The 27,994-nt window shown below is 35.1% G+C and overlaps 1 protein-coding gene and 1 long non-coding RNA gene across 2 annotated transcripts in view; one reads left to right on the forward strand and one right to left on the reverse strand.

Annotated features, from left to right (window-relative positions):
• Window positions 1-1,071: 1,071 nt before the first annotated feature.
• LOC306667099 lies at window positions 1,072-27,866 on the reverse strand. The gene is made up of 3 exons (XR_013765448.1): window positions 27,742-27,866; window positions 4,756-4,943; window positions 1,072-1,213 (listed from the first exon to the last, which is right to left on the reverse strand). It is a non-coding gene; the product is annotated as an uncharacterized lncRNA (long non-coding RNA).
• Window positions 27,251-27,994, forward strand: part of AHR (aryl hydrocarbon receptor) — a 53,751-nt gene continuing 53,007 nt past the window's right edge. The window contains exon 1 of the mRNA XM_079149368.1: window positions 27,251-27,994. Within this exon, the coding sequence (XP_079005494.1) occupies window positions 27,930-27,994 (65 nt within the window). The 5' untranslated portion in view covers window positions 27,251-27,929.

Here is a 27,994-nt window from a genome sequence, read left to right on the forward strand (position 1 = left end):
ATAAATCAAACACTGTGCACCCAGGGTTGTGCTCTGTTAATAAAGGGTGAGCATGTGGTTAGTTTATCCTAACCAGCTGCACTGAATCCTGTTTGTTCTTATTGGGGTTGGGAGCAACTCCCAACAAAATAAAGAAGGTGGAGAAAAAGATCCACCACAATGACAGTTTATTTAAGAATGTCCTGATGGCGGGGTCATTCTCACTCTCAAGTAGCATTAATTCATAATCTCCAGTTGTCATTTTAGATTTTGCCAAAGAGTTACACAGCTTCAGCCAACAGAGAACACTCGACTGCTCTACTTAGAGAAGCTAGCTTAATGCCAAATATATGTATCATTCTGTGGACTTTATAACTGCAGCCTCTTTGAAAAGCCAAGTGTGGATAATCATGTCAAAGAATGGGAATCTGTGTTGTAATCCCTAAAGAATGTTAGCAATCTATTATTTTTTTCCTTCAGTTTTCAATCCTGTTGTTTCATAAGTTTATTGATTTTTTGACTCATGGATTCATTCATTTGACAAGTACTGTTGAGCTACTACTACTGGATGCCAAATACTTAGTTTGGTTCTGAGAATAAAATGTTAAATATGCGAGACCCAGACTCTGCCAGAAATAGCAATTACAAAGAAATTTGTGGGGCATCTGGAAATTTGGGGAACATCATCATGAGGAAAGTAGAGAGTACTGTGCAGGCACGTGGCCTTTGGTATCATCAGTTCCCTTCACCTGTCGGGAGTGAGATCACAATCAGTTTGCTTAACCTTTCAAAGGCCCATGTCCTCAGAAGTAAAATTCTGGTCAATAACAACATCTGATTAAAAGATTTGTTATGTGAATTAAATTTTACCAAGCATTTAGTATAGTATTTGATACATGGTGAGAATCATTAAATGTCAATTGCAATAGTAACACAACTGATCTTATGTTACAAACAATTTTATTATGTTAATTTTCACTTCTTTAAATTCTTTTTGCCTTATTTCTCAGGAGCTATATTTTCCACTTCTGATTCAGTCTAATGAGACAGACATTAAACAAATCATCACAGGAAGAAGTACAGGATCACAAATGGTCTCAGCATCTTCATAAATATATTTAAGGAAAAAATGTTCATTTATCACAGCAAAAACAATAAGGTTTAAGTTATGAATTTTAAACAAACTAGTCCCAATATCAGGAAAATATTATGCTTCTTTCCAGAGCTCCAAGTCCTAAAATAAGAAAAGAATAAAGATTAATCTTAAAATTTAGAATATGTTTCTAATAGCCTTCTCCCTTGTTCTATGAAGTAGCTGGTATAAAAAGTATTATTAATTACAGTTTTGTGACAGGCTACATTATACACATGACAATTTAAATATTGTCACACCTTTCGGATTGCAAGTTAAGCTCAGTAGTGGGTTAGCCTTAGGAATATTCTTCTATTTTCAGTCTAACAACATAAATCACAACATAGTGTTGTTGTTGTGTTGGCCAATGAAGGAAAGTAGGCGCAGCAATAAATACACTTATGATTTGCTCCATTTGTTTCTAGTCTTAGTGCAAAGTGTTAAGGATGTGAATTCTGGAATCTGTCTTACCTGTGAGACTTGTGTCCAGTTACTCATACTTTCTGCACCCCGGTTCTTCATTACTAAAGTGGGGTTAGTAATAGAGTCTACCTCAAATGGTTACAAGAAAATGTGGCACACACTGAGAACCCAGACTCTAAACAAAGAAAAATGAACTATTTGAAGCTATTTGGGCTTCTGATTTGCCAGAAGGGAGTTGTTAGTAGGGGGTTCACTGGAGGCAGGACTTTCAGTGAGTCTTGGGAACCAGCAAAGAACTATATGACAAATCAAGGATCATGCTAAGTCATGCCTAAACTCTAGCGTTCTTGCTTTTTTCCTATTCTTCCTGTGTAAGTTCTATGTATTATCTGAATGTCTTGCTTATCTTGAAAACCTTGCAATTTAATATAATGTCTAGCAAATGTTAGGGTCTCAACAACAACAACAACAACAACAAAAAATGTTGAATTGAATATTCATTAAGGCAGAAGAGTTTTTTTAATATTTTTTTCTCCTTACAAATCAGTACCTATTGCAAATTTATAGATCAATTCAAAGAGAATTGGAAATTTCCAGTCTTAGCTGCCACACAGATGAATTTTCAGGTTGTATTTATTTTCTCTAACCACTCTAATATCACTTATACACCCTTAACAAATCTAGCTCTAGGATATGACATAGCCGGTTTCCTGAGCTCATGCTTCACTGTGGATATAGTTATTGCCAATTGTAATGTTGATATGGAAAAAGCAGCTACTGTATTTAGCAACTATTCCAGTAAAGCATTCTCCAGCTGTCTGGGAGTCACAATCCATAGTCTTAAATAGATATATCTGTCATCAGTTTTATTAGCTTCAGGCTATATGTGTCATCTGTTGGTTTTGGATGTGGGAACTGGTATGGGCAAATGTTTTTCTCAAAATATATTTTTTAAAACACATACAATCACTTGTGTATTACTATCGTTCCACAAATTCAGAATCCACAAATAATTTATATTTTAATTATATAGTTCATCTATTACATTTTCATTTCAGATTCCATAGTGTTCCCATGATAGTGAGAGATGTACAGAGGTCTGTTTGACGTATATCATTCCTTAGTTGACTCTGAGTGTGTGCTTTAAACTACTGGGAAAACCGGTATTTCCATCAAAATGAGAGATTAAGGTATATGCAATCAATATAATATATTCAAAGCACTATAAACACAGCCATTCTAGCTTGAAATAATTACAGAAAACAAAGTGGAGAAAGAGGAGAAAAGCCATATTGAAAGATCTGACACAGGAAATGTTAAGAAGACACTAAGCTGTGAGCTTCCTGGTTCACAAGAGCTAAAGGGAAACAAGACAGTTTAATGTTTGAAGCAACAATTTGTAGTTTAGTACTCCTTAAGGAAGAGTAAGGAAAAGTAGCCAGGACCTGGGCAAGTCTCAGCTCTGAGTTAATCAAAGCAGCTCTGCATTCACCTGTTTTGTACATAGGGATAATATTCAGGCTTTAGAGTGACCACAGTCTATAGGTCTTTATTTGTTGTTACTGTTTTGTTTGTAATATGATAAATGATTGATCTAATTTGAAGACTCATAGAGTTTAAATGTAAAAACAAATTTTTTTTCCCTAGTTCAGAGTATTGAAAGTAATTTTAAAACTATGGAATAAAAAAAAAAAAAAGTTGTTTAGAAAATACAGAGGCACACAGTGATGTCTACCACAGATGTTTCTCATTGTCTCAAGTCCAGGGCACAACACTGAAGCGTGATCCTGCAAAACATGTGGAGGTGCACTGATATGATGTAGGTGTGTTGTTCCTAGTGATTAATTTATAGTTTGTAGATTTAGAAGATCAATTAGAATAAAGTTTTATTTTGTTAGTTTATTTTATTATTGTTTTTATTTTTGAAAAGACAATATATGTGACAAAATCTACATAATGGATGATAAAAAGTCTTCATTGTGTCCTTTAATTTCCCTTGACACAGCCACTCTTTTTAAAAATTTTTTTAGCTATAAATGGACATGGTATCTCTATTTTATTTATTTTTATGTGATGCTGAAGATTGAATCCAGTGCCTCACACACACTAGGCAAGCGCTCTACCACTGAGCTACAAACCCAGCCCAACACAGCCACTCTTAACTAGCTACTCATGGAGCTTCCAGAGGTATGAAAGGAAGCACTGGATACTTTTCTACTTAGGGGATAAGAGGCATGTATGCATAAACGGAATATGATGAGTGTTAGGTAAGTGATTTCAACAAGTGTTTTAGTGGCTCAAAAGGAAGAGAGAGGTTTTAGCTAATTTGTTTAGGGAAGGCTGCACAGGGAGGTCATATTTGAAGTAATTATGCAGTATGTTGAAAATTTTGGGACTTACAGGGGATTTAAAAATTAAAAAATTTCCCTCCAGTGTTCATATTTTATTGAGAATTGAGGCATCAGACAGAAATATGTTAGTTATGTGCCTGATAAAACGATTAGAGAAAAGGGTTTTACTTCCATAACAAAACAGTTTGCAAATTCTCTCCCTGCTACTCCCCTTCCCAGCTTTGTTTTGAGACAGCCAAAGGAGTTATAAGTTGAGTCTAAAGAACAGACTGCCCCAGAAAGGACATCTTTCATGAACCTGGGGCACAGAAACAAGGATAAATGGGTAGGATTACCTATTATTTAATCTGGTTGAGAACAGAGATCAATAGATGTTACATATTATCATGTAACCCATTTTCTATCTTTCATCTTTCATTAAGAATAAGAAAGAGGTGAGGCCACGTGTGTTACTAAGACAGTGTTCCTTCTTTGTGGAAACATGAGATGAGCAGAAAGGAAGTTCCATAATCCTTACTTACAAAAAATTCAGGTGATCTGAAGAAATCATTTAACAATAGACAGAAGCTCTCCTGGGTCAAAAGCAAAAAAGAGTAATATATGATGGTTACCTAACTGGTAATAAATACTATCCAACAGGAGAAAAAAAATGAATGTCGGTAAGTTACATGGTCAAATCAAGAGCGTAGGGATACAAATTTGCTAAAATGGAGAGAGACAGACACAGAACACACAAATGGGAGAGAGTGCTTGATGAACATTTAACAGGTCAGGATTGGGAAGAGGGGAAGCTCTAGTTTGAACTGTCTGCTGATTTCTGTGGTATAATATACGCACTATGGCCTATTTTAAGCTATCAACATGACATACCTGAACACAAAGCTGAGAAGAAATGTGTACAGTTGGCTGTCACAAATGGATCCAAGCCAGTTCCAGCACACCCAGGGAGGAGGAAATACTGAAGTGTGAAGACTTGAGTGCTTCAGGAATGTTAATGGTGTTTTTGGAAGTAGGGTGGATGTTTTTAGTCAGCTTTTTTGATGCTGTGATGCAAAGACCTGACAAGAACAATTAGAGGAGGAAAAGTTTATTTGGGGGCCAATGGTTTCAGAGGTCTTAGTCCGCAGAAGGCTGACTCTATTCCTCAGGGTGTGAGGTGAGGCAGAACATCATGGTGGAAGAGAAGTTTAGCACCCAAAACCACAGACTGGTTTTTGGTTTTGTCATTGTTTACCATTATATTTTAAGCACTTTCCTAGAACGTAGTGATCACTGTGTAATTTTTAAAACAATGATTTGTTCATAGTAAAGACTTAAAGAAAATGGAAAAATATCCCCTGAAAAGAGAATTTAATTATCTGACACATAGAGATTATTTATTCCTAAGAGTCTGAGAAAACTATGAATCAGCCACATTTTCTGGTTCTTCAATGTTGAAAACAAAATACTTACCTTTGTACTCGTGGTGAATGTAAAATAAAGCCACTCTAAATACCTGCCTGGATGACCAGTTGGCTTCTTTACTGCATCTGTTATGCAAATTACAATTTACTACCAGCTACAGATGGAGCATTGCTAATCCAAACACCTGAAATTTTAAATGCTCCAAAATCTGGAAATTTTTGAGTGGTGACATGGTGCCACAAATGAAAAATGTCATTCCTGATTTCAGGCACAGTTTACTCAGCATCCCCAGGAGTTAAAAAAAAAAAAAACCAAAACACAAACCTCTTAGACTCCTCAGCTGTCACAAACTTTAATGTCCACAATTATTAAAAGTATCATATAAAATTACCTTTTTTAAAAAGCTTCTTTATAGCAAAAGAAACAATCAAGAACATGAAGAGAGAACCTACAGAAGGGGAGAAATCTTTACCACCCTTCCATTAGAAAAAGCATTAATTTCCAGGATATATAAAGAACTCAAAAAAATTAACACCAAAAAAACCCAAATAACCCAATCAATAAAAGGGCCAAGGAACCAAACAGGCACTAAATAGAATAATAAATATGAATGGTTAACAAACATGAAAAAATGTTCAACATCTCAAGCAATTAGAGAAATGCAAATTAAAACTACCCTAAGATTTCATCTCACTCCAATTAGAATGGCTCTTAACAAGAATACAAGCAACAATAGGTATTGGAGAGTATGTAGGGAAAAAGCTTCACTCATACATTACTGGTGGGACTGCAAATTGGTGTAACTACTTTGGAAAGCATATGGAGATTCCTCAGAAAATTAGGAATGGAACCAACATTTGACCTCTTCTCCCACTCCTCAATTTACACCCAAGGGACTTAAAATCAGCATACTATAGTGCGCAGCCACATCAATATTTACAGCAGCTCAATTCACAATAGCTAAGCTATGGAAGCAACCTAGGTGCTTGGATAAAGAAAATAATATAATGAATGGATAAAGAAAATGTGGTATATATACACAATAGAATATTACTCAGCCATAAAGAAGAATGAAATTATGGCATTTGCTGGCAAAAGGATGGAACGGGAAACTATCATGCTAAGTGAAACAAGTCAATTGCAAAAAACTAAAGGCCGAATATTCTCTTATAGGTGGATACTAACATGCAGTAATAGGGTGGGGAGGGAAGATACAAGTTTAGTGGATTAGAGAAAGGGGAATGAAGGAAAGAGAGGGGTATGGGAACAGAAAGGACAGGAGAATGAATCAGACATAACTTTCCTTTGTTCATATGTGAATAATGATCAGCAAAACTCTACACATCATGTACAAATGAAGAATGGGATCCTAATTAGAATGTTATATTCCATGTATGTATAATATGTCAAAATACACTCTACTGTCATGTGCATCTAAAAAGAACAAATAAAAAATTAAATTAAAAATTATCTTCAGTATATGTGTATTAGCCCTATATGATACTTAAAAGAATTTCATGTTTAGACTTGGAATCCCATTCCCAAGAATCTCATTATGTATATGCAAATATTGCAAAATCTGAAAAAGTCTTAAATCCAAAACACTTGATCTCAAGCATTTTGGATAAGGATTGCATAACCTAGAAATGCTAATGGTTCCAAGTATATATCTCTGGCTTAATTCTCTTTCTCCTTAGCCTTTAAAATCATTTTCCAATTGCCCATTGGATATCTTTTATATTCAGCAGGTATTTATACTTAATAAATCAAACGCCAAGTTCACCCTGCCCTTCCTTGAAACACATACATTCCTGAATTCCCTATCTCATTAATGGCATCACTGTCTGCCCAACTATCAAGAAGATAACACCAAGAAAAATATGGGAATTGTCCTAGAAGTCTTCTCCTGCAACTGTTGAGTATCAAGTACTACCTATTTTATCCACACAATACTTGTCAAATAACTCCGATTTTCTCTTTCCTTATTTGTATGTCTTTAGTTCGGGCTTTCAGTTTTGTATTACAGTAAGCTCCTTACTGTTTATATATATTATTCTTTTGCTATTTATTTCCAAATTTTTATGAGTTATTTTACCAAATATAGTTTGTATAACATCATGGTCACTGATAACTATTCAGTGTAAATACATGGACCTCACAAACACTACAAGATGTGTTCTCATAATTTCACCTGATTCAGTTTGTATGACTCTTTATGCTCTGTTCCTAGCCTGTTATTTCAAGTTTCATCTGACAGTACTTCCTCCAGGATAAGTAAAGATATTAAAAAAAAAATAAACCAAGAAGAAAAACCAAAAACATGAGTCTGTCCATTCTCAACCACAAGCCTGAGGCAGACGTTGCAAATTAACCACAAACTTTTCACATGGAATATGGATATAAATTCAAACTCTCATCAATCAGTCATAGCTTTCAAGCAAATACCTACAAACTCATGGGAATTTGTTCATGAAATGCAGCATACTGTGTGTGGCAACTCATTTCTACCTTATTCCACTTTTTTACACCATAACTATACTTATAATTTCAGGAACACACTGAGTGTGTTTATGCCATCTTGCCTTTGAACATATTGTTCCCATTACCTGAATTCTCCTCCCTTTTACTACTTTTCTTTCCTGCTTTTCAGGTAAATTGATATTTTATCTTTCAATGTTTCTTCTTAGATACTACTTTTTCTTCAATGACATCCTCATGTACCCCTTCCTGAAAGCACCCAGAAACCACTCCAGACTGGAGAACTCAAGCCTGTCTGCCCGCAGGGTGAGAGAGAGAGAGAGAGAGAGAGAGAGAGAGAGAGAGAGAGAATATGGCAGTGGAGCTCTTCTTAATGAGTGGAATTTCGCGGGCTAATAACAGGGAACCAATGGCTGGTGAGGAGGTTTCAGGCTAACAACCTGGACCAATTACTGGCTAGGAAGTTCCTGGAGCTGACAATCTGGGTTGTAAAATGGTGTGGGGGAGGGAGAATATGGCGGCAGCAAAATACCAGATCTGATGCCAATACCTCCCACCCCATGGAAACTAAACTCTCTCTCCCCTATGCATTATCTTATTTACATGCTGACTCCTCAACCAGATTAAAAGGGAAATTTCACTCAAAGAAAAAGTTTCAAAATCAACTCTATTTTCTTAACAGGTAATGAATTTTTTAGGACACAATAGGTTCATAATAAATGATTCCACAATTATTAAAATACACAAAAGCATGCACACAAACCTGCCACTAGCATATCCCTTTACTCCCAATTCAGCTCCTCAGACCGATTAATTTTAAATGTGTTGAGGAGAAAAAAACTCAGTTCCAACTTCAGTCCCTATGATAACTTTACAACCAGTTAAAAAAAAAAAAAAGATGAATACTTCAGCAATTCCTACAATGGATTAAAAATGGATTAATTACCAAAGCGTTCAAGCACAAAGAGAGGAGTAGAATCTAATCAATCAATAAGAATATCCTTAATATCAATAGGAACTAGTTAGAAATTTAAATCTAAATCCCTTTCTTCTTTCTTTCCATGTCTTTTAAAAAGAGGCAACATGATTGAGACTGTAAAGTATGGAAAACTTTTTTTATTTGTTCTAAATAGTTGTATAGGACAGTAGAAAGCATTTATACATTTTGATAGAGCATACATAAATAGAGTGTAATTTCTCAATTTTCTGATTATACATATTGTAGGATCACATTGGTCTGGGAAAAACAGAAAATATTTTTAAATAAGAAAAATATATGCATCCTGGGAAGGTTTTTTTCTACATTTATATGTATATTTTATATTTATCTATAATGCTATGTCAACACAATTTTCTCATAGGCTTGAAAATTAGAAAACATCATTCTCTGAGTATTTTATATAATTGCCATTTTAATAGTGATGAGAAACATACATTTGAAAAACAATATGGGTACAATATGCTTTCCATACTGTCTACTCTCAGAATGTGACTAGTGTGCTTAGAGGAAATCCATGTTATGCTAGATCATAAAGTTGTCAACACAGCAAGAGGATTTTCTTTACCCAATTTAAGGTTGCCAGATAATTGGTTTAAACTAGGCTTTGTAGACAAAGATCTCTGAACAATTATTATCTTTGATTTGCATCCCATATCACCAGCAACAATCCTCTGTTCTTAGATATTAACCAGTAATACAACTTATGTTTATATATATTGCAATATGAACCTTCCTCATTTATACTCTCCTTCCAAGACTCATACATTTTATTCTATACTAATCCTTCATTTCTTAAACCAGAAGTTCTTAGGATAAGTTCATGGTGTTCATGAACCCCTAGAGTTGCATGTAAAACATATATATGAACATTTCCTTGAGAAAGGATACAGTTTTATTAATTTTTAAAAAGATTTTATGTTAAAGAACATGCTCCAATAAAAGTTGCCTTCCTCCCAGTATTCCCTCCTGAATAAGATTCTTTTTCATTATCTGCTCCATATGTACAACCACTACAACTCTCAGAGCTTCATTTCCCATTTATATGTGGCTGATATCTTGACACAGAGCCAACAGCTACCACATACAAACTTATAAGTTCCAGATCTATATTTCCAAATACTACTGAACGTGACTCCTTAAGTACATAATGAAATCTCCAAATATTGATCGAAGGCCCTCACTGCATTTGACACTCTAGAGACAAGGCAATCTCTGCCTTCAAAGACTTTTTATGTAACTATGATTTCTGGGCACATAACATATCCTAGGAATTGTGCTAAAGATTTTACCTGCATCATTATGGTATTATTACAGCATTCGCACAACATCTGTGAGTTTCACAAATGAGGAAACTGAGGTTCAGGGAGATTATATAATCTACTTAAAATTGCCTACCTACTCAGTCAGAAGGACTGAATTTGAATTGATTTTTTTCTGTCTCTCGGGTCTGAGAGGTTTCACTGCCTCTCTCACAATAGCAGTTCACGGTTGGAAGCAGCTCATTGCAATGATGTACACACCAGGATAAACACAGGATTGTCTCCTACTTGGAATCCCTCTATGATATCTTTAGTTCTATTTATAATTTGGCCTCAACCTACCTCTCAGTCCTCAATTGCCAGCACATTTCCCATCTCATTCTAGCATCTAGTAACACAATGCAAAGGAAAACTGTCCTATGGAGGAAATGTTAAGGTGATATTTTTCTAGTTTCCTTGCTTGGTATAAGAATTAATTTGTACCGAAATGAAATTTCAGAAAAGACATAACAAAATGCAAGAAAAGAGTTGGAATAAGTCTGATAAAACTAGTGACAATCTGTTTAAAAAGAAGATGGCAACAATTAATATTGGAGGGTGTCAATGCACTTAATGGAAGAAAGAAATAGTCTTTTTAATGGAAGTTCTGGGACCACAGGATACCCAGATGCAAAAGAATAAAATTAGACCCTTACCTCACAAAATGTACAAAAATAGACAAAATGTAGGCTATCAACACATTGAAATATTATTGTCACATAAGAAGAGAATGAAGTACTGATATGTGCTATGACATGGATGAACTTTGAAAACATTATAATAAGTGAAAGAAGCTAATCACAAAAGTCAAATATTCTATGATTCCACTGATATGAAATTTCCTAAACAGGGAAATCCAGAAGAACAGAAAATAGACTGGCAGTTTCCAAGAGATGACAGAAGAGGAAAGCGGTGTGATTGCTGATTACTATGGCATTTCTTTTGGTCATGAAAATATTATGGAATTAGATAGTATTGATAGCTTTATAACTTTGTGAATATACTGAAAACCACTGAATTGCCCCTTTAAAATGGCGAATTTTACTGCACATGAATTTTATTTAATTTTTTTAAAAAATACCTGTTTCATAGGGTTAATGTAAGACAAACAGAAAAAAGAGTACATGAAATGCACAGCACCTATATTTGATAAGTGCTAATCCTCATACTTTTAAAGGACCAAGTAGAAAAGGTGGATTTTACTCATTTTTGAGAATTCAAAATAGTTTATTAGTTAATAATACTTGGAAAGTAGATGCAAATATAATAAAACCTTTTTTGAATACTTCTTATAGGGCTAATGACACAAAAGGATAATGGACCACATTAGTCACATTTTTCTGACTAGGACAACTGCTGCTAATGTGATTACACCAAACTGATTACACTCATTTTAAGTATCACTACAATAACACACCTAGGGATAAACACAGCACCCCATCCAACAGTTGAGTAAACTAATTACTAAATTTCTGTTATGACTATGTTGGTTGCTATACCACATAACATGTGTAAAAATACAATGCAACCACAATAATAATGTCAGTGTTTTGTATCATCGTTAATACAGCCACTACCTGCAGCAAAAAAATTATTAGAATTAAATTATGGCAGCCTATAACCTTTTAACAGGTGTAATAAGTAGTGGTGAGCTTTTAAATTTAAGTGGTAGTGCAGCACACTGTAAAAGTCACCTTATATCATAAGAAGTGTATGCAACTGCATTCCTGAAAAATGTACATGTTGCTCTAAATGTTTAATGTGTCCTTGTCCAAAAGAGAATATAATTTCATTCTGATGACAAGTTGATGTCACATAAACAAATGTAACTTAGGTAAGATAGTTTTAGGAGATCCTGTTCCATAGGTTATGCATTTCTAAGGAATAAATCTTTCTCAAGAATATCATTTCAAAGGATATTTAATACATTCATCAAAGTATAATGATGAAGAAGCAAAATCAGTGTTACATGGTTTATGGGAGGGTATTCTATAAATGTCAAAAGTCAGAGAAGACTATAATCATGTGAAGATCCACAAAGTTTTAGGTGAATGAAAAACAAAAAACAAAACCTAAGCATACCCAATTTCCTGAAATAATTTGTCTCATCCATGTTTCCAGGTTTAACTTTGGTTCTCCTATGTTGGGTAGTCACAATACTAGGAAAAGAAACAAAAGGAAAGAAGGAAGAGAGAGAAGAAGAGAGGGAACAATGTAAGAGGGAAAAAATAGAAGAAATAAAAGAAAAACCATATAAGGAAAATAAAGGAAATAGACTGAGGTTTTGTATTTAAAAAAAGAAACATCATTAGCAAATGTAAAATAGCTCACAGGTGACTTTTTCTTCCTGATCCAATGGTAATGTTGTTTTGGCAGGTTTCTAGTATATGACCAACCTGAATAGAAAGGTCTCTATTCTCTCCAAGACTGAGACTCAGCTAGATATATAGTATACAACATTTTTATTTGCCTTTATTCTTTAGACACAATTCTCAAAGTACTTTTATAATACATGAGTATAACAGACATTTGAAGGATGTTTCTTTTTTTTTTCTTTTTGGTGGAACTCAAAATCCCTAAAATGTAAGAAATAAGATTGAGAAGGTCCCGTAGGTTGGTGTTTTCCACCCACATTCCTTATGCCAACTGTGGCACATCCTCTCCTGGTTCTCTGTGTGTTGGGGGCAAGATTCACAGTTTCTCCTCTTGGGAAATTTCCTTGTGATTTGAGGACTTCACTGTATCCAAAAGGTGATCTTCCCTTCCCTCCTTCAAAGCAGAGCCCAGGTTTCTTACTTTGGGAGTTGGTGGGACCCTCTCTGATGCAATTTGAGTTCCAGAGTTGCCTGCAGGATCCAGCTGTCACCATACTCCTTGCTCTATCTATCCTATCCTGTTTCCCTTTTCTTTTTTTCCTTAATTTTTTTTTCAGTTGTCAATGGACCTTTATTTATTTATATGCAGCTCCGAGAATCAAACCCAGTGCCTCATGCATGCTAGGTAAGTGCTCTACCACTGAGCCACAACCCCAGCCCATTTCCCTCTTTCTGAATGCACCCCCTCAACCAAGCTTTTGGGAATCTGACCTAAAACACAAAGAAAATAATGTTCCTGTTACAAACACTTTATAAATTGTAATTGTTTCTGAAAATATGTTTTTAAAATGTATTTATCTCAGCATATTCTTTTGGTTTGAAGTAACTTTGTTGGCTTCTAACATGTAAGTTAAAATCACATGAAATCTGAATCAGAACTGAATATACCAGCAGAAAAATTTAAGTAATTAAATAAGGTTTTCCTGTACCTTTAAACCTGTTGATCAAGACTTCCTTTCACGGCCTTTAGAACTTTCCCTAGTTTTCTCTCACCTTCTCAAGTCTTGTTGGCTGAGGGAAGGCCTGTCTTCAGGGATTAGTTCTCACTTCTGGGCATTCTCCCTAGGGGCTTACAGAGTGCCTCCTACTTACATCATCCTGGATTGTCACACTTCATGGGGATCCTGTGCTACATTTCTCCCACCCTCTGCAAACCTGGTACACTTTCTGAAAGCTAGGCAAGGACTAGATCTTTTTTGTATGTAACCTTCATTTTCAGCATGATGCCTGCAGGTACTTAAATGTTTTTAGAATGAAGGCCTCCTTTATGACTATGAAGTGAATATTATACTGTATTCTCAATGAAATATTCTGTTTTGAGTATATAAACCAAATTACTTAGCTCAAAGAAAGAAAATGTCTTCCCATTTTGAATTATAAATAATATATCAAACTTGCTATTGACCACTGAAAAAGAGACACTATTGTTGAGAAAAGTTGGGAGTGATCAAATCATAAGATAAAATAACGAGAATGTGATTTTTAGGACATTTAATATCAAGAATAAAATATTCATGCTATTTTTGGATTAAGTATATAAATTCAAATCAATACATATTTATTAAACACTTCATATTTCACCAGCACATTTTTCAATTACGTGTGGAACATGGATTATTAATGAAAAAGTCCTAAACGATACAAGATAAAATCTAAGTTAACGTGAAGAATATATGGCACATACAAGCATTTTTTGAGATGGATCTTATAGGATCAGTGCAATTTGAGTAAATGGAGCATAAGTTTTCTTACTAAACATGATAAAGAGTGAAGTATGCATTTGACATAGGCAGTAAGTCATAAGAAAATTGGTCTGATTGAAGTGGAGGCCATGGGTTAGGGAATGGGGAAGCTAAAATTAGACAAGAAAGTAAAATTAGACTAGATGATAGGAAATATTAAGATTATATTTAAAATTGATTGATGAACAAGAAGAAATGACCAGGTTGTTGAGATGAAAAGTAGCATGTTTACTGAGAACAAAGAGTTTTGGAACAGTGCTTCTGCTAGTATTTAAGATGAGATCGGAAAATTGGAGGTAAATCTGAAAGTTAGGAACTATTTCATTAAAGTTAGAATTTGTCAGTAATGACATGAAATCATGAAATAGGATTATATGATGGAATTGTGTACATTTGGAAGTAAATAAGCTTTCTATATACAGAGCACTGGAAAATTCAATGTGGTTTATTCTGATATATGTGCTATATATATATATATAGCACATATACATATATATGCTATACATATATACTAATACTATATATCAATGTTATTAGAAAGCAATGAGTAATTCATGTGATTCTCTTACTTTCTAAATTTACCTACTGAGAAGAATTGGAAATTCAAGTGAATTTAAGTAAATTAAAGACCTGAGATAGCAAAGGTTAGAAATTTAGATGTCTAATTATATATACAAATCACCAGAGAGATTTATGGGAAAGAAAAAGGATGAGTCCTTACAGGAGAGGCAGAATGTAAAAGTCATTTCACATCTAAAGGACATAGAAGCCACAGAGAGAAATGGAGTCAGAAGTCAGAAGTCAGGTCAAAATGGAAAAGCAAGTCAAAACATAATTGATTTTAAGAGTTTTGATGCCTTAGTGGTGGCTGGGCATGTGGACTGGTGTAAAGGTAAAACATCTGTTGGCTCCACTGACAGAACAACAAATACTTATGAAAAGAAACCGATAGAATAAAAGTAGGGCTAATTTATTTCTTAAAGTATGAGGTAGAACATGGAACAAAATTTTTCAATTCTGTTGAAAACCTTCAAGTATGTCAACTCCTTTACATTTAAAGAGTTAGCCATGGTGCTTCTAATTATAACCATTGCAAAAAAGGAATAATAGTAAAATACAAAATCAAAGTAGAAACTATCCATTTAGGTGATAAGAAATATATCCTAATGAATACAAACTCATGAATGTCCATCTTTCAAAAGAGCAAGCAATATTAAATATAGCTATTGGGCTTCTCAAAGTCCTTGTAAGGTAAGACAAAAATTTGCTTATGTGTGTCAACTAGGGTTCAGCAGGAAACAGAATAAGCTCCAGGTATTTTAAGTAGACAGAGATTTACTACAGGGAATTAAAAGCTTATAAAATAATTAGAAAGGCTATAGATAGAGGCTCTACTCTGGGCATCCAGGAATGTTTCCACAACACTGTAGAATTATTAGGGAGACGAGATTACTTCTGCTTCCATCAGAAAGGTGAAAAATCTAGAAGTTACTATGGTATTTACTGGAAAACACAGGGAGTCATCACTGCTTCACCCCAAGAGCTTCTGAAACCCTGCAACTAGAACTTCAGTGCTGGAACTTCACAGAAGCACTTATCATGCTTCCACAATCTCAGCAGAAAACAATGGAAACAGCAGGAGATGACAGCCACTTGACTTTTGCCTTCAAATCTTAACAAACGCCTCTAATTGACTGAGCCTGATTTGCATTTGGTAGTTTAATGACATGGAAATCTGGGAAATGCCTTCCAGCCTCTGCAGTACAGAAATACATACTGTAAAAATGTAAGTATGGTTACCAATTGGCTATACTCATCACAGGAAGATTCAAAGATTTTGGAAATTTCTTATTCAAGGTCACAGAACTTGCAAGTGCGATAGCAACAATCCGGGATTCAAAGATGTTGGCCACTTGCCCAGTGCTCTTTCCACTACATCAGTCTACAGCACTGATTACTCTCTGAAGACATTTGCCAAAGGAGACATATTTTCAAATCTTGTGCTAATTATATTTTTCACTGAAGCATTAATTCAGGCATCTGTGAATATTGTTACCTTTTAGTCTCATGTCAAACCTACTTCTTCTTCCAAACTCAGACTTAATCTTATTTTACAGTACTTACAGTTAAACCAACACTGCTAGGGTTTAATACCTTTGAGTATTTTTCTCAGCAGGATTGCTGCTTAATCCATTTAATGTCAGCACAACACAAACCTTCTTATTAAAATGGGGGAAAGGACGTTATTAGAGGCTGCATTAGTGGCTTTCCTTCTGCTGGGTAAAGCTTACCAATATGGCAATAGTTGTAACCTTTTCTTTATCTTAATTTATGTTTTCTGCTAAGCATATACAGAAAAATATTTAAAAGGAAAAATTTGAGGTGCCAAATCATCTTGAATTTTAATCATACATAAAAGAAAAATGGAATGGAGATGTTTTCAAGCAAATCTTCCTACATTTGTAGTTTCATATTAAAATAAAAAACATAGCATATGCAAATAAATACTTGGATGAAATGGAAAATTTAATGCATCAGTAATATCAGATTCTTGCTCAATTACATCATAACTTCCATTTCAAATGTGATTTCAAATAACTTTGGGGAAATATTTTATATGTGCATTTAATGATCAAAGTGCAAACATTCCTAATCTATACCTTAAAAGAAAAATTTAAATTATCATATACTCTTCTTTTTAGACTTAAGTAACAATTCTAGGTTAAAAATTAAAGAGGCAATTAAATTCATACAAAGGAATAAATGAAGGGCAGATAAAACCACTATAGGTAGTTATAACAGATTTATATGCTCTTTTAAAAAAGGAAATAACAGAAGTTGTTGGTAGAAGTAAAGCTAGTAGTTTTGTATTAAGTATATAGAAAAGAATACACAGTAAACAATATATTGTGCTTAAGGATCAAATGATGAAGATCAAGTTACCTAAGTCTTGAATAGTTTAGGTTATATCAAAATCACAGATAGTTCTCTCAACATATTAATTAGAGATAGAGAATTTTAAGTTTATAACAGTTGGATACTTTTTTTTTAAGTCAAAAGGAACTTTTTCATCCTGCATATAACAGTGAAGGTTATTATTATCCCAGAGATAAGTTTGGTGGGATTACTAGAAAAAGTAATTGAGCCTGAGGAAAATCTGAACATTCCTGTTGCAGGAGCTCACCTTTTATAAGGAACTAGTGTTTTCACTCCTAAAAGATACGGTATACATTATACAGGGGTTCATTTGTATATGGAGCATACACACATATAATTGTGGAAGTGTGTTAAAGAGATCACAAGAGATGAGGGGTTTTCCTTTGTTGTTTTGTGTAGGTAAATCATAAGTTCAATTTAACTTTTACATTTGAATTAGAAAATAAGTAAATAAATTCAATATTACAATAGCATAACATTAAATTTTTTTCTTTGAAAAATTTTCACAGTCAAATCTACTCTATTATTTGATAAATGATCTGGATAATATCATTTTACAAAGGTCAGTATTTCAGTTATCCCAAATATATAGTATTCTATCAAAACTGATCAGAAACTATAAGCTGTAAATTCATAAAAGCTAAAGGAAACTTGATAATGATTTTTATATATGTGTATAAATATACATGATTTTACCTATATGTGAATATATATACATATATATGTATTTCTTTGCACATGCTTTATAAACTTGCTTTAAGACAGTCTGTTATAATTCAGTGTCAAAAACATTACTTTTATTATTCTTTAGGTAGATGAAGTTTAGACTGGGATTGTTTACATTATAAAATATTTACTTCTTCAGATAATATATTAAAATTTACAACATTTGTCATTCCTTCTGTATTTGGTTTCTTTCTTATTGTTTGAGTATACATTAAGAATAAATGTAGAAAACATGGAAAATCAAATATTAAAGTTCTGTAGTGATAATATACTTGCTACTTATTTCTTTTCCTGAGCACAATTAACATGGAAACTAGCAATACAGAACCCAGGAATTACTTGCTTAAACAAGTCATTGCTATTATTTATCACCAAATAATCCATTATTAGTCACTAAACTATATAGTTTCCCAGCAAAAGTTAAACAAATTGCTAGAGACTTGACCCTTAAAATGTAATGACATAGAGTGCTTAGTTTTAAATAGTATAATATTTCACTTTTAGTACTGATATATTTTTCTCCTCTTTGGGGGTATGCTAAAAGATGAGGAAAGAACTGTTAAGTTTCAACTATTCAGTATTGTTTCATGTACTGCTGAAAAGAATACCTTCCTTAAATTGACAGATAATGACGACACTTAGTAATAAAGACTGAAAGCTTCTGTGCCTAAAAACCACAACCTGCTTTATTACTGGTTAATACCTCGAGTATGAACAAACTGACTTTTTAATCTGCTGTATCTAGGCTGTTTCCTTTATTAATTTTTCATGTAGGGCATGTTTATAGATACTTCAGGAAATTCTTTCAGAATGTCAACATTTTATGCCCTAAAATAGACAAATTCTATAATTGAAACAAAACATTTTGGGGGATTGTGTTCTCCTATACTGACTTCCATTTTCTCATCATTTTGTTAATGTAGTTTTTGCTGAAGTTAACATTTGTCTAAGCTCTTTGAGAGTAACTAAAAAGAGTCAAAGTCAGCATTTTATTTCTTTTGTATATTTTACATATATAGTCAAAGCACTCTAACAGGATTTAGATTGGTGTTTTTCTAAAAGAACGTATGTTGATTTTTTTCCTGGTGCTTTGTTTAAAAAGTCATATAAAAGTTCAGCTTAAATATAAGCACTAACAACAAGTATTTAAATAATTAAATAATAAAGAAAATGATACACAAATATCTAAAAAATAAATATTTGAAAAACCCTGGATTCTGGAGTTTAGATAGGAATTGTTGACATTATAAAATAGTCTACTTATTTCTTCAGATACTATTATACTCCAAAACAATTATTCACATGACTTTTCCTAAAACACTTTTGCGTTATGTGATTCTTTTTAAAATTATTATTATCATTATTATTGTTGTTGTTGTTATTGCTGTGCTGAGAATTGAACCCAGGATCTCACACGGATTAAGCAAGCACTCTGCCACTAAACTACATCGGGTCCCTGTGAGAGACGCTTTATATATAGACTTGGATAACCAGAATGGATTTAACCCAAAGCAGTGATGAAAAGAATCTAAGAGATTTGTCCAAGAACTTGAAATAAATTGAATGCTTTTAATCCATTTCATTAGAACTCCTTTCTTCTGTAAAGGCAGATGGAAATTCTATCTAAGTTCAGGCAGGAAAGTCACTCAGCTAAAGCATGGAGTTTTACAAGGGAAAATCTTACAGACTGCTTTAGGAGGGAAGGGTGGAGAACATGCTGTTTTACAGGACACTCCACCCTCAACTACATCCCCTTGATTAAACATGTAACCAAATCTCCTTTATCATTATCAACTTACCAATCAGGTAATGGCAGATTTTTCTGATGCTTGGTAAACAGTTTGACTGAGGAGGTTCTGAGGATATTACTTATAGCACCTGTTTTGCAAAGCACTAAAGTGAAAAGATATTAGTGGTATGAGTTAACTTTTTTTCCCCAAAAGGTTAAAAAAACTTACTACTTTAGTGTGTAAGTCTTATAAATCCTGACTACTTAGGTATTTAAAAAAGTCTATGATTATATACAACGATAATGGATAAAGGAGAAATTTCCAATGTATAAGAATAAGTAAAAAATTTCATAAGTTATTAGAAACTATTGGTGTTTTATTATTTGTAACAGACTGTATAATACAGGAAAATAATTAGCATAAACCAAACAAATTCTTGAAATATATAACTAGGCATATATTGTTCATCCCATGAATCCTACAAAATGGAGATTGTGGTTTTTAACTTTGTTCTCAGTGTGAATACGTACAGAAACTGTGTGTATTCTTCCATTTGTCTTCCATCTCTTGCCTGCATTTCCTGATAAGTATCTTCTCCAACATAACCAAAATACAACTATCACCCTAAGAATCCTAATTTCCAAGATAACCCAGACAAATCAAATCAAGACATATATAGAGCGTGGGCAACTCTATTTTATAAAGTTCCTAGGTGATTACAATATGCAACACAGGTGGAGAACTGTCTACAGAGTGATTATATTTAAGTTAAACATTTTTCAAGAAAGAACAAATTGTTGGGCAGTTTTAATATACTAAAAATGTGCTAGTCTTTTAAAGTTCATCAAATTTCGAACGTAGATTTGAGATCATAGTAGTTTACATTCACTTAAAATTTTTAAAAATCAAATTAATTTGCTCTTTTTAAAATAATTGGATTTGATCTTCATTTGACTTACAGTGATTTAAAATGCAGAAAATATTGTTATATATACCAAAATATATTTATCTCTAAAGTTAAATGACTTTATATAAAATTATATTTATATGTATCTTAATAAAATGCAAAAATCAGATATGAATCTTAGCATGAGAAACAAAGTTTTTAAATAAAATTTCCCATAATCAAAAATCACATTTATGATAAAAAGAGGTCCAGAAAGCAAAAATCAAAATATAACTTAATGCATGTTGACATTTTAAGAATATTCCCTAAGTAAATGAAAATAATTTTGACTATTCCTATATTTTATTGCATATCTCTGTCACAGTTAAGACTAAAATCAGTCTAAAACATCTTTACACAATTCTTCAATATCTGTTAATTACTTACTTGTGGCTTCTGACTGTGATATTGTTGTAGAATATCTAAGCAAGAAAAGGCAGCATTAAGCATTAAGAACTAGCCCTTAGATGCATATGTCTGTGTTAGAGTTGTAAGTGCTAGAGTCAAAACAACTGATAGGTAAAGTGGTTGTTTTTAAGGAATGAACTAAAACAGTTCACAGTGAAATAATATCTTTTAGACTGGAATAGAAGTCAGAAGATCTGGATTATAAGTTTTATCTCCATGGGCCTGAGATTTCTCACCTGTTAAATGAGGAAATTAACTATTTTAAGGTTCCCAGACTTTCTTGGTTCATGGGATTCTTAACATCTCAGTAATTTTTTCATGGGTACAGGCTAGAAAAATTACTTAATAGTTCCATTTATTAGATAGTTAGGTCTAAAGTCATGTATGTCTATCCTAACATAAGTTATTTTAAATAATAATATACACATATTTAATTTCATTTTAGTACTAATGAGATATACTGAGATATACACCTCTGTTGGACACTGTACAACTTTTCAAATCTTCAAATCATATTTAAAACCACCATCTTCATTTCCTCTTCCATAGTAATTTCCCTGATAATTGACTTTATCACAACTTAGAGAAACCCAGCTTCACAAAGATCTAAAGGAATGGAATACAATTTAATGAATTTCTGAGCTACCTCAAGCTAGTGGTTTGCATAGAATCCAACTGATAACACAGTGTTGGTCTTGAAATTTTAAAGCATCTCGCGATGATAGTACCCCTCTGAGTCTGTATTGGTACACCCAGGGCACCTCAGTACATAGATTGGGATACATGGGCTATGGATTTCTAAAATACTTGATAACTGGGCATGGTGGTGCACACCTGTAATCCCAGCAGCTCGGGGGGCTGAGACAGGAGGAATGCAAGTTCAAGATCAGCCTCAGCAATTTAGCAAGGTCCTAAGTAACTTAGTGAGAACCTGTTTCAAAATAATAGTAATAATAAAAAAGGGCTGGGGACACGGCTCAGTAGTAAAGTGCCCCTGGGTTAAATCTCCCAATACAAATAAATAAATAAATAAACAAACAAATAAATAAATAAATTGATATAGTTATAATGTGTGATATAAGATGTAGATATAGAGTCTGAGTTAAAAAAGTATTCTGAGACCCAGGGGTAAGGAGCTGTAGGATTGAAGGCGACAAAAAAGAAGAGATACATTTTCTGTCTTCTTGGTATAACCTTCCCTCCTCACTTCACTTATCAAATGCCTACCCCTCAACTCAAGCTCAACTCAAGCTTCTTCAGAGAACTTCCCCTTTGTCAAATCTACCTATTAAGCATACTCAGATGATTTATCTTGCAGCACTTACCACAATTGAAATTATACATTTATTTGTGTAGCTATTCTCATCTTTCTATTACAATGCAAGTTCTAAAAGGACAGGACCATGTCTGATATCACCATGTATCACATAGTGTCTGGTATATTACAGGAGCTAAAATATTTTGTTCATCAAAATGAATGCATATAGGGGCTGGGGTTGTAGCTCAGTGGTAGAGCACTTGCCTAGCATGTGTGAGGCACTGGGTCTGATCCTTAGCACCACATAAAAAATAAATAAATAAAATGAATGCATATATTGTGACAGAAAAGTTTAGTAGTTGTTTTCTTTTATACTAGAACAGTTGATACTTATAAGTACTAACATTTCTTTTTCTCATCCTATTTAGCAGGAGAAAAGAAACCTATAGACATATAGCTGCATCTGAAATTTCAGAAGTGAAACTCATCTCAACTAATTAAAAGAGTGGCATTCTCTGGTTAAGGCAGTCAAGTGTGCGTGGACCCTCATAAGCAAATTGTTAAAAGAAAAAAATTATGTTGCTACTAAAAATTGATCAGGGTCAAGTTAACAATCTTAGCAGATGGTCACAAACCATACTTTGAGAATTATGTTCTGGTAATTAGACATAAAAAGCAATAGTTTCTAGAAAGTGCCAGCTCATTTTTTTTTCTATAAATAATTTTTACACTAAAAACTAGCTTTATTAACATACTAAGAACAGTGTTAAAGGGAAGTTCACAGTGTCACTACTGAAATGAAGTGCATTCTGGAAATTTGACTGACACTGTATTTAATTCTGGCTATTCAAGGATCTATTACTTAACTGAGGCTATATCATAGAAGCTACCATGTAATACTTCTGGATAATGAAAATAGTTTTAAAGTCAAATACAGAAAATAAGAGCAAGGAAGCAGGAAAAAATAAGATAGACATCAACTGAATAAAAGGCTAACAATCCTAAAAAGGGTAGACATTAAAAAAACCCTGAAACATCGATTCATTGAATCTAGTACATAGAATATACCCCTTTTCTAATGAGGAACTATAAACTACAGATTCAATAAATTATGTTTTGATGTGCATTTTTACTATGCTGGAAGGAAATTATTCTTTTATACTTTATGCACTTCAGATAGAATGGCTCTGCATGCTTATATAGAAATGAAGAAATGGAAAAGAAGTTGACTCTGTGCCCTTGGAATTGCTAATCTACTAATCCATAAACATTAAATTCACCCTGTATGCACTGTCTTTTTGGAGATTTGCTTTTTTGTATTTTTTCTTTTTGCCTTAAACTAAAAGCTGGCTCTCCAACTCTCCAGGAGGATATTATTTCCTACAAGCCTTCCCAGATGGTATGTAATTATTTTCTCTTCTGACATAGCTCAGATATAGGGTTGATGTTTACCTTCCTGTTGTTTCTTCCCAGATTATTTTTAATTTATGCTCTTCTAAAATTAAAACAATAACTATAAACCACAATATACACACTTCCTTTGAAGCTCATGCTAAAATAACCTCCAATCACATCTTCATCTTTCTGATCTAAAATTTACTGGTCTAGTATATCTCACTCATTATCCTTTCTTCCAGTGGCTTTAAAGCATGGTTCCTCAAACTTTATATGCAGTTGATTCACCTCAAAGTACTTGTTACAGGTTCAGATTTTGACTTAGTAAGGACACACAGATTGTGCATTTCTTATAATTCCCCATGAGAAGCAGTGGATCATTTTTAAGAAAAAAGCACTTAGGAAGTTATATCCACTACTATCTAATCTGCTATAGTCCTAATCTCCTATACTTTGAAACTCATTCCCTCCTGCTTTTATTATCAATATCTATTATTCCTTCACTGCCCCTTGTCTTTCTTACATAGTCAGTCTTTCAGTCTTTCTCACCTGCTAAAGTATCACCCACCGAAAACCTGGAACAAAACAACAACAACATCATCATCATTATCTTCATCATAGGGTCTTGGTATGTTGCCCAAGCTGGCCTCAAACTCAAGATCCTCCTGCCTCATGTGGTTGGAACTATAGGTGTATGCCAGCATGCCTGGGTCCAAAACAAAACACAAAAAATCCCTCAATTCCCCTACCTACCGACCAGTGTTTTTCCTATTCACCACTAACCTTTTAAAAAGAACCATTTGACAAAGATTGTTGGTGCATGCCTGTAATCTCAGCTACTCTGGAGGCTGAGATAGGAGGATAGTAAATTCAAGGGTGGCCTATGCAACCTGGTGAGACTATCTCAAAATAAGAAGGTCTGAGGATATAGCTCTCTGATAGAACATTGACTAGCATGCGTGGGGGCTCAATCCCCAATACCACCTCTTCCCTGCCCCCGCCCCCCAAAAATCATCTGCTTGTAGGTACCATTTTCTGACATTCTGAATGTCAACAATGTACCCACTTCAATGTAACTCACAGACCCATTGCCTCCCAACACAGCATTCACTGAAGTCATCCATGACACCAGGTCAAGGAGGTAAAAATGACATTTTCATTTCTCATTTTATTTAAACCTCTCAACAGCATTCAACATGGTTCACATCTCCCAACATTTCTGCATATTGTCCTCCATGACACTATGATCACCTTACTTTGCTGTTACCACCTAGAACTCTTGTTCCAGTGTGTTTTGCAAGACCATCATCTTCTACCCAGCCATTAGATACAGAATTCTAATATGGGGCTCTTTAGTTTTTTAGGGCTCAGTTCTATTCATTCTTTTCTAGTATACATTCATGAAATTTTAGTATACATACATGGCACCTCCAAATTCTCTTGCCTAAATGCAAGTAACTTCTGAATTTATGTCTCCAGCTTATACCTTTTCTTTGACCTAATCTACTCAACATCTTCTCTTAGATGTCTGAAGGATACCTCAAACATAAGGTTTGAAGCTTAATTAATAATTTCTAATTCCACCAGTAGCTGTCATTCCCCAGCTGGATCCATACAACAGAAAACTATGCATTACATTCTTGACATATCCTTTTCCTTCCTGCAATGTATCCGCTCATTTGACATCTCCCAGATATCTACCAAATCTATTATATTTTCTTTATCTCCATCATGACTGCCACTCTAGCTTCAGTATTTTCATCTGTTGGCTGGGCTATTGCAATGGATTCCTAAGAAGCTACCATCCATTTCACTTTACTTCTCCCTCTTTAATCTGCTCCACAGCCTGCAGATCAAGTGAGTTTTCTGAAACACAATTTGATTATTTCTCCTCCCCTCTGCTCATCCTGAACTTCTTTTAGTCCCTCATACTTGCCAGGTTCTTTCCCACCAAAGGGTAATTACGTATACAGAATGTTCTTCCCTTAAGTAATCCTATTCAGACATCAACTCAGTTATTTTCTTGGGAAAAGCTTTCTTTGCCTCAATGACTGGTAAAATTTATCCACTGGAACATAATACAGAATCTTGTACTTTCCCATTACATTTATGACATTCCACATGTTCTTAACTCCTGAGAGCTGGTATATTTCTGGTTTTGCTTGCTACTAATTCTCCAGTACTAGAATTATTCCTGGCACACAGTAGGTGTTCCCACAATATCTTTTGAATGGATTAATGTATGAAAGGGAATGATATTATAATAAGTGAAAGAATTCTGAATGAATTGACATTTGAGCAGGGCACTATCTTTCTTACATTATTGGAGAACAGGTGGTGGGAACTGAATTGTGGATAATGCAAAGAACAAAAGTCAATCGTGTTTTCTAGATCCATGCACAGTGGTAGAGGAATTTAAGATGATTCCTAGTTGAGTGAAGAATGAACCTGGAGAACATTAGGGCCAATGATAGGACAGCTAAAGAATACAATGAGTTCAATTTGTTTGTTGCACTGAATTTTAGGTGACAATCTCACAAAGTAGACTGATCTGAAGATACTTTAAAATGTGATATTTTAAAATGAATATGGTATAAGATATCTAGGAATCTTCATTTTAACCTGGGTGCCCTCTGGCTCTGTGAGCAAACATATTTCTTGTCTCTAGTCACTATCTTGTTAAACGGAATAGTCAGAACTCTTGAACCCAGTCCATTATTTTCTTTCATCCCCTCTTTCCTTATCCTTTTCTATCATCTTCTATACTTTCTTATCTCATTCCCACTGCTATTTCCCTGAGCTTTCACCTGGACTATTCTGTCAACTTCTAACTATTCTCCTTGCATACATTCTTGCTCTCCTGTAATCCAGTTTGCAAATTCCTCCAAGAGTGACTTTCCAAGACACCATAATGTCACTTCCCTGATTACAATCTTTAAAAGACTTCCATTATCCATAGAATAAAATCAGGACTTTTCATCAAGACTTTATCATTTGTTTCTAGAATTTCTGAATATCATCTTCAGTTTTTTTTTATTCAACTCTGTATCAGAGTCCTTATTCCATAACCTGTTCTCCAATCATACAAGACTACTTAATATCCCCAAATGCCTTATATCCTAGAATGCTCTCATGCTTTCTTCTAATCTTACTGAAATCAACTGAGGAATATACATTGTATTGGCTACTGTAGAGACACACTTAAAGGAAAAACAAAAAAACAAACAAACAAACAAACAAACAAAAAAAACAACGACTCCTTCTCTTCAACGCAAATGCGGTTTTCTGAAGAGTTCCTGCTAGAACACTTACAGTTCTATTGGTTATCTGTCAGCTCACTGAAATTCTTAGCAAGTTGGCAGACTCAGTATCAAGTAAGTGAAATTAAGCTCACAACCTGGCATCCTTGATGTAATCAAAGATATATGGCTACAAAAAAATTTTGAGTGTAATTCGTTGACACCCTTTTCCCAGTTGGAAAATAGGGCCATAGGAAAAACAAAAACAAACAAAAAAAACCTCCTCTGGACCTCACGAAGATGGCTACTGTAGGGCGTCGTTACGTCCTACGTCATCACGCGCTGGGATGAGGGTGTGACCCTCTAGGGAGACGGTGGTGGGGCGGGACCCAGCAGGTGGGCGGGGCTACGAGGGATCAGGGTAGGGCGGGGCGAGGCCGGTGAGGGGTCGGGGACGCTTCTGCTATTCAGCCGGTGCGCGCGACTGCGGGAGACAGCGTCGGAGGAGTCCGCTCGACGCTTGGTCCCGAGAGCGTGCCCTGGACCGCCAGCTTAGTCCAGGAGCAGGCTTATAGCCGAACGGAAGCAAGTGGCAGCAAGGACTGGTGGCCGGTGCCTGAGCTCCGTGGGCGGGAAGCACCCAGGATCGGGAAAGCCCCGGGAGCTGCGCTGCGGCGCCTCCCTCACCCTAGGGGCAGCAGTGACGGTCACGGGGCGCGGCGCCACCGCGCGCGACCCAGGCCAGGATTCTAAACAGACGCCCAGGCTCCTCCTCCGTTCGGGCCACCTCACCTTCGGGCAGCACCGCGTCGCCTACGCGGGTGTAGACGACACCTGCGCCTCCTCGCTCCGGGTCTCCGCCCCTCGCCCTTCCCCCCCCCGCACACCCCCTCCCTCGAGTGCCAGCCCGGGCAGCTCACCTGGACTGGCTCAGGCTGCGGGAGCCCGGCGCGAGGGGCGCGGCGCCCTAGTCACTGTCCCAGGAGGACGCAGGTGGAACGAGTGCGGTTTTGTGGAACGCGCCGGCGGTCGCCGCCTTCCCGGCCGCCACAGAGTCGGGGGGAACCGGGCTGTTTGTACCGGTAAGGAGCTGCCGCCGGCTGGGACCATGAACAGCAGCAGCGCCAACATCACCTATGCCAGTCGCAAACGGCGGAAGCCGGTGCAGAAAAC

Source organism: Sciurus vulgaris, assembly GCF_902686455.1.
Source record: "Sciurus vulgaris genome assembly, chromosome: 8".
NCBI classification, from domain to species: Eukaryota; Metazoa; Chordata; class Mammalia; order Rodentia; family Sciuridae; genus Sciurus; species Sciurus vulgaris.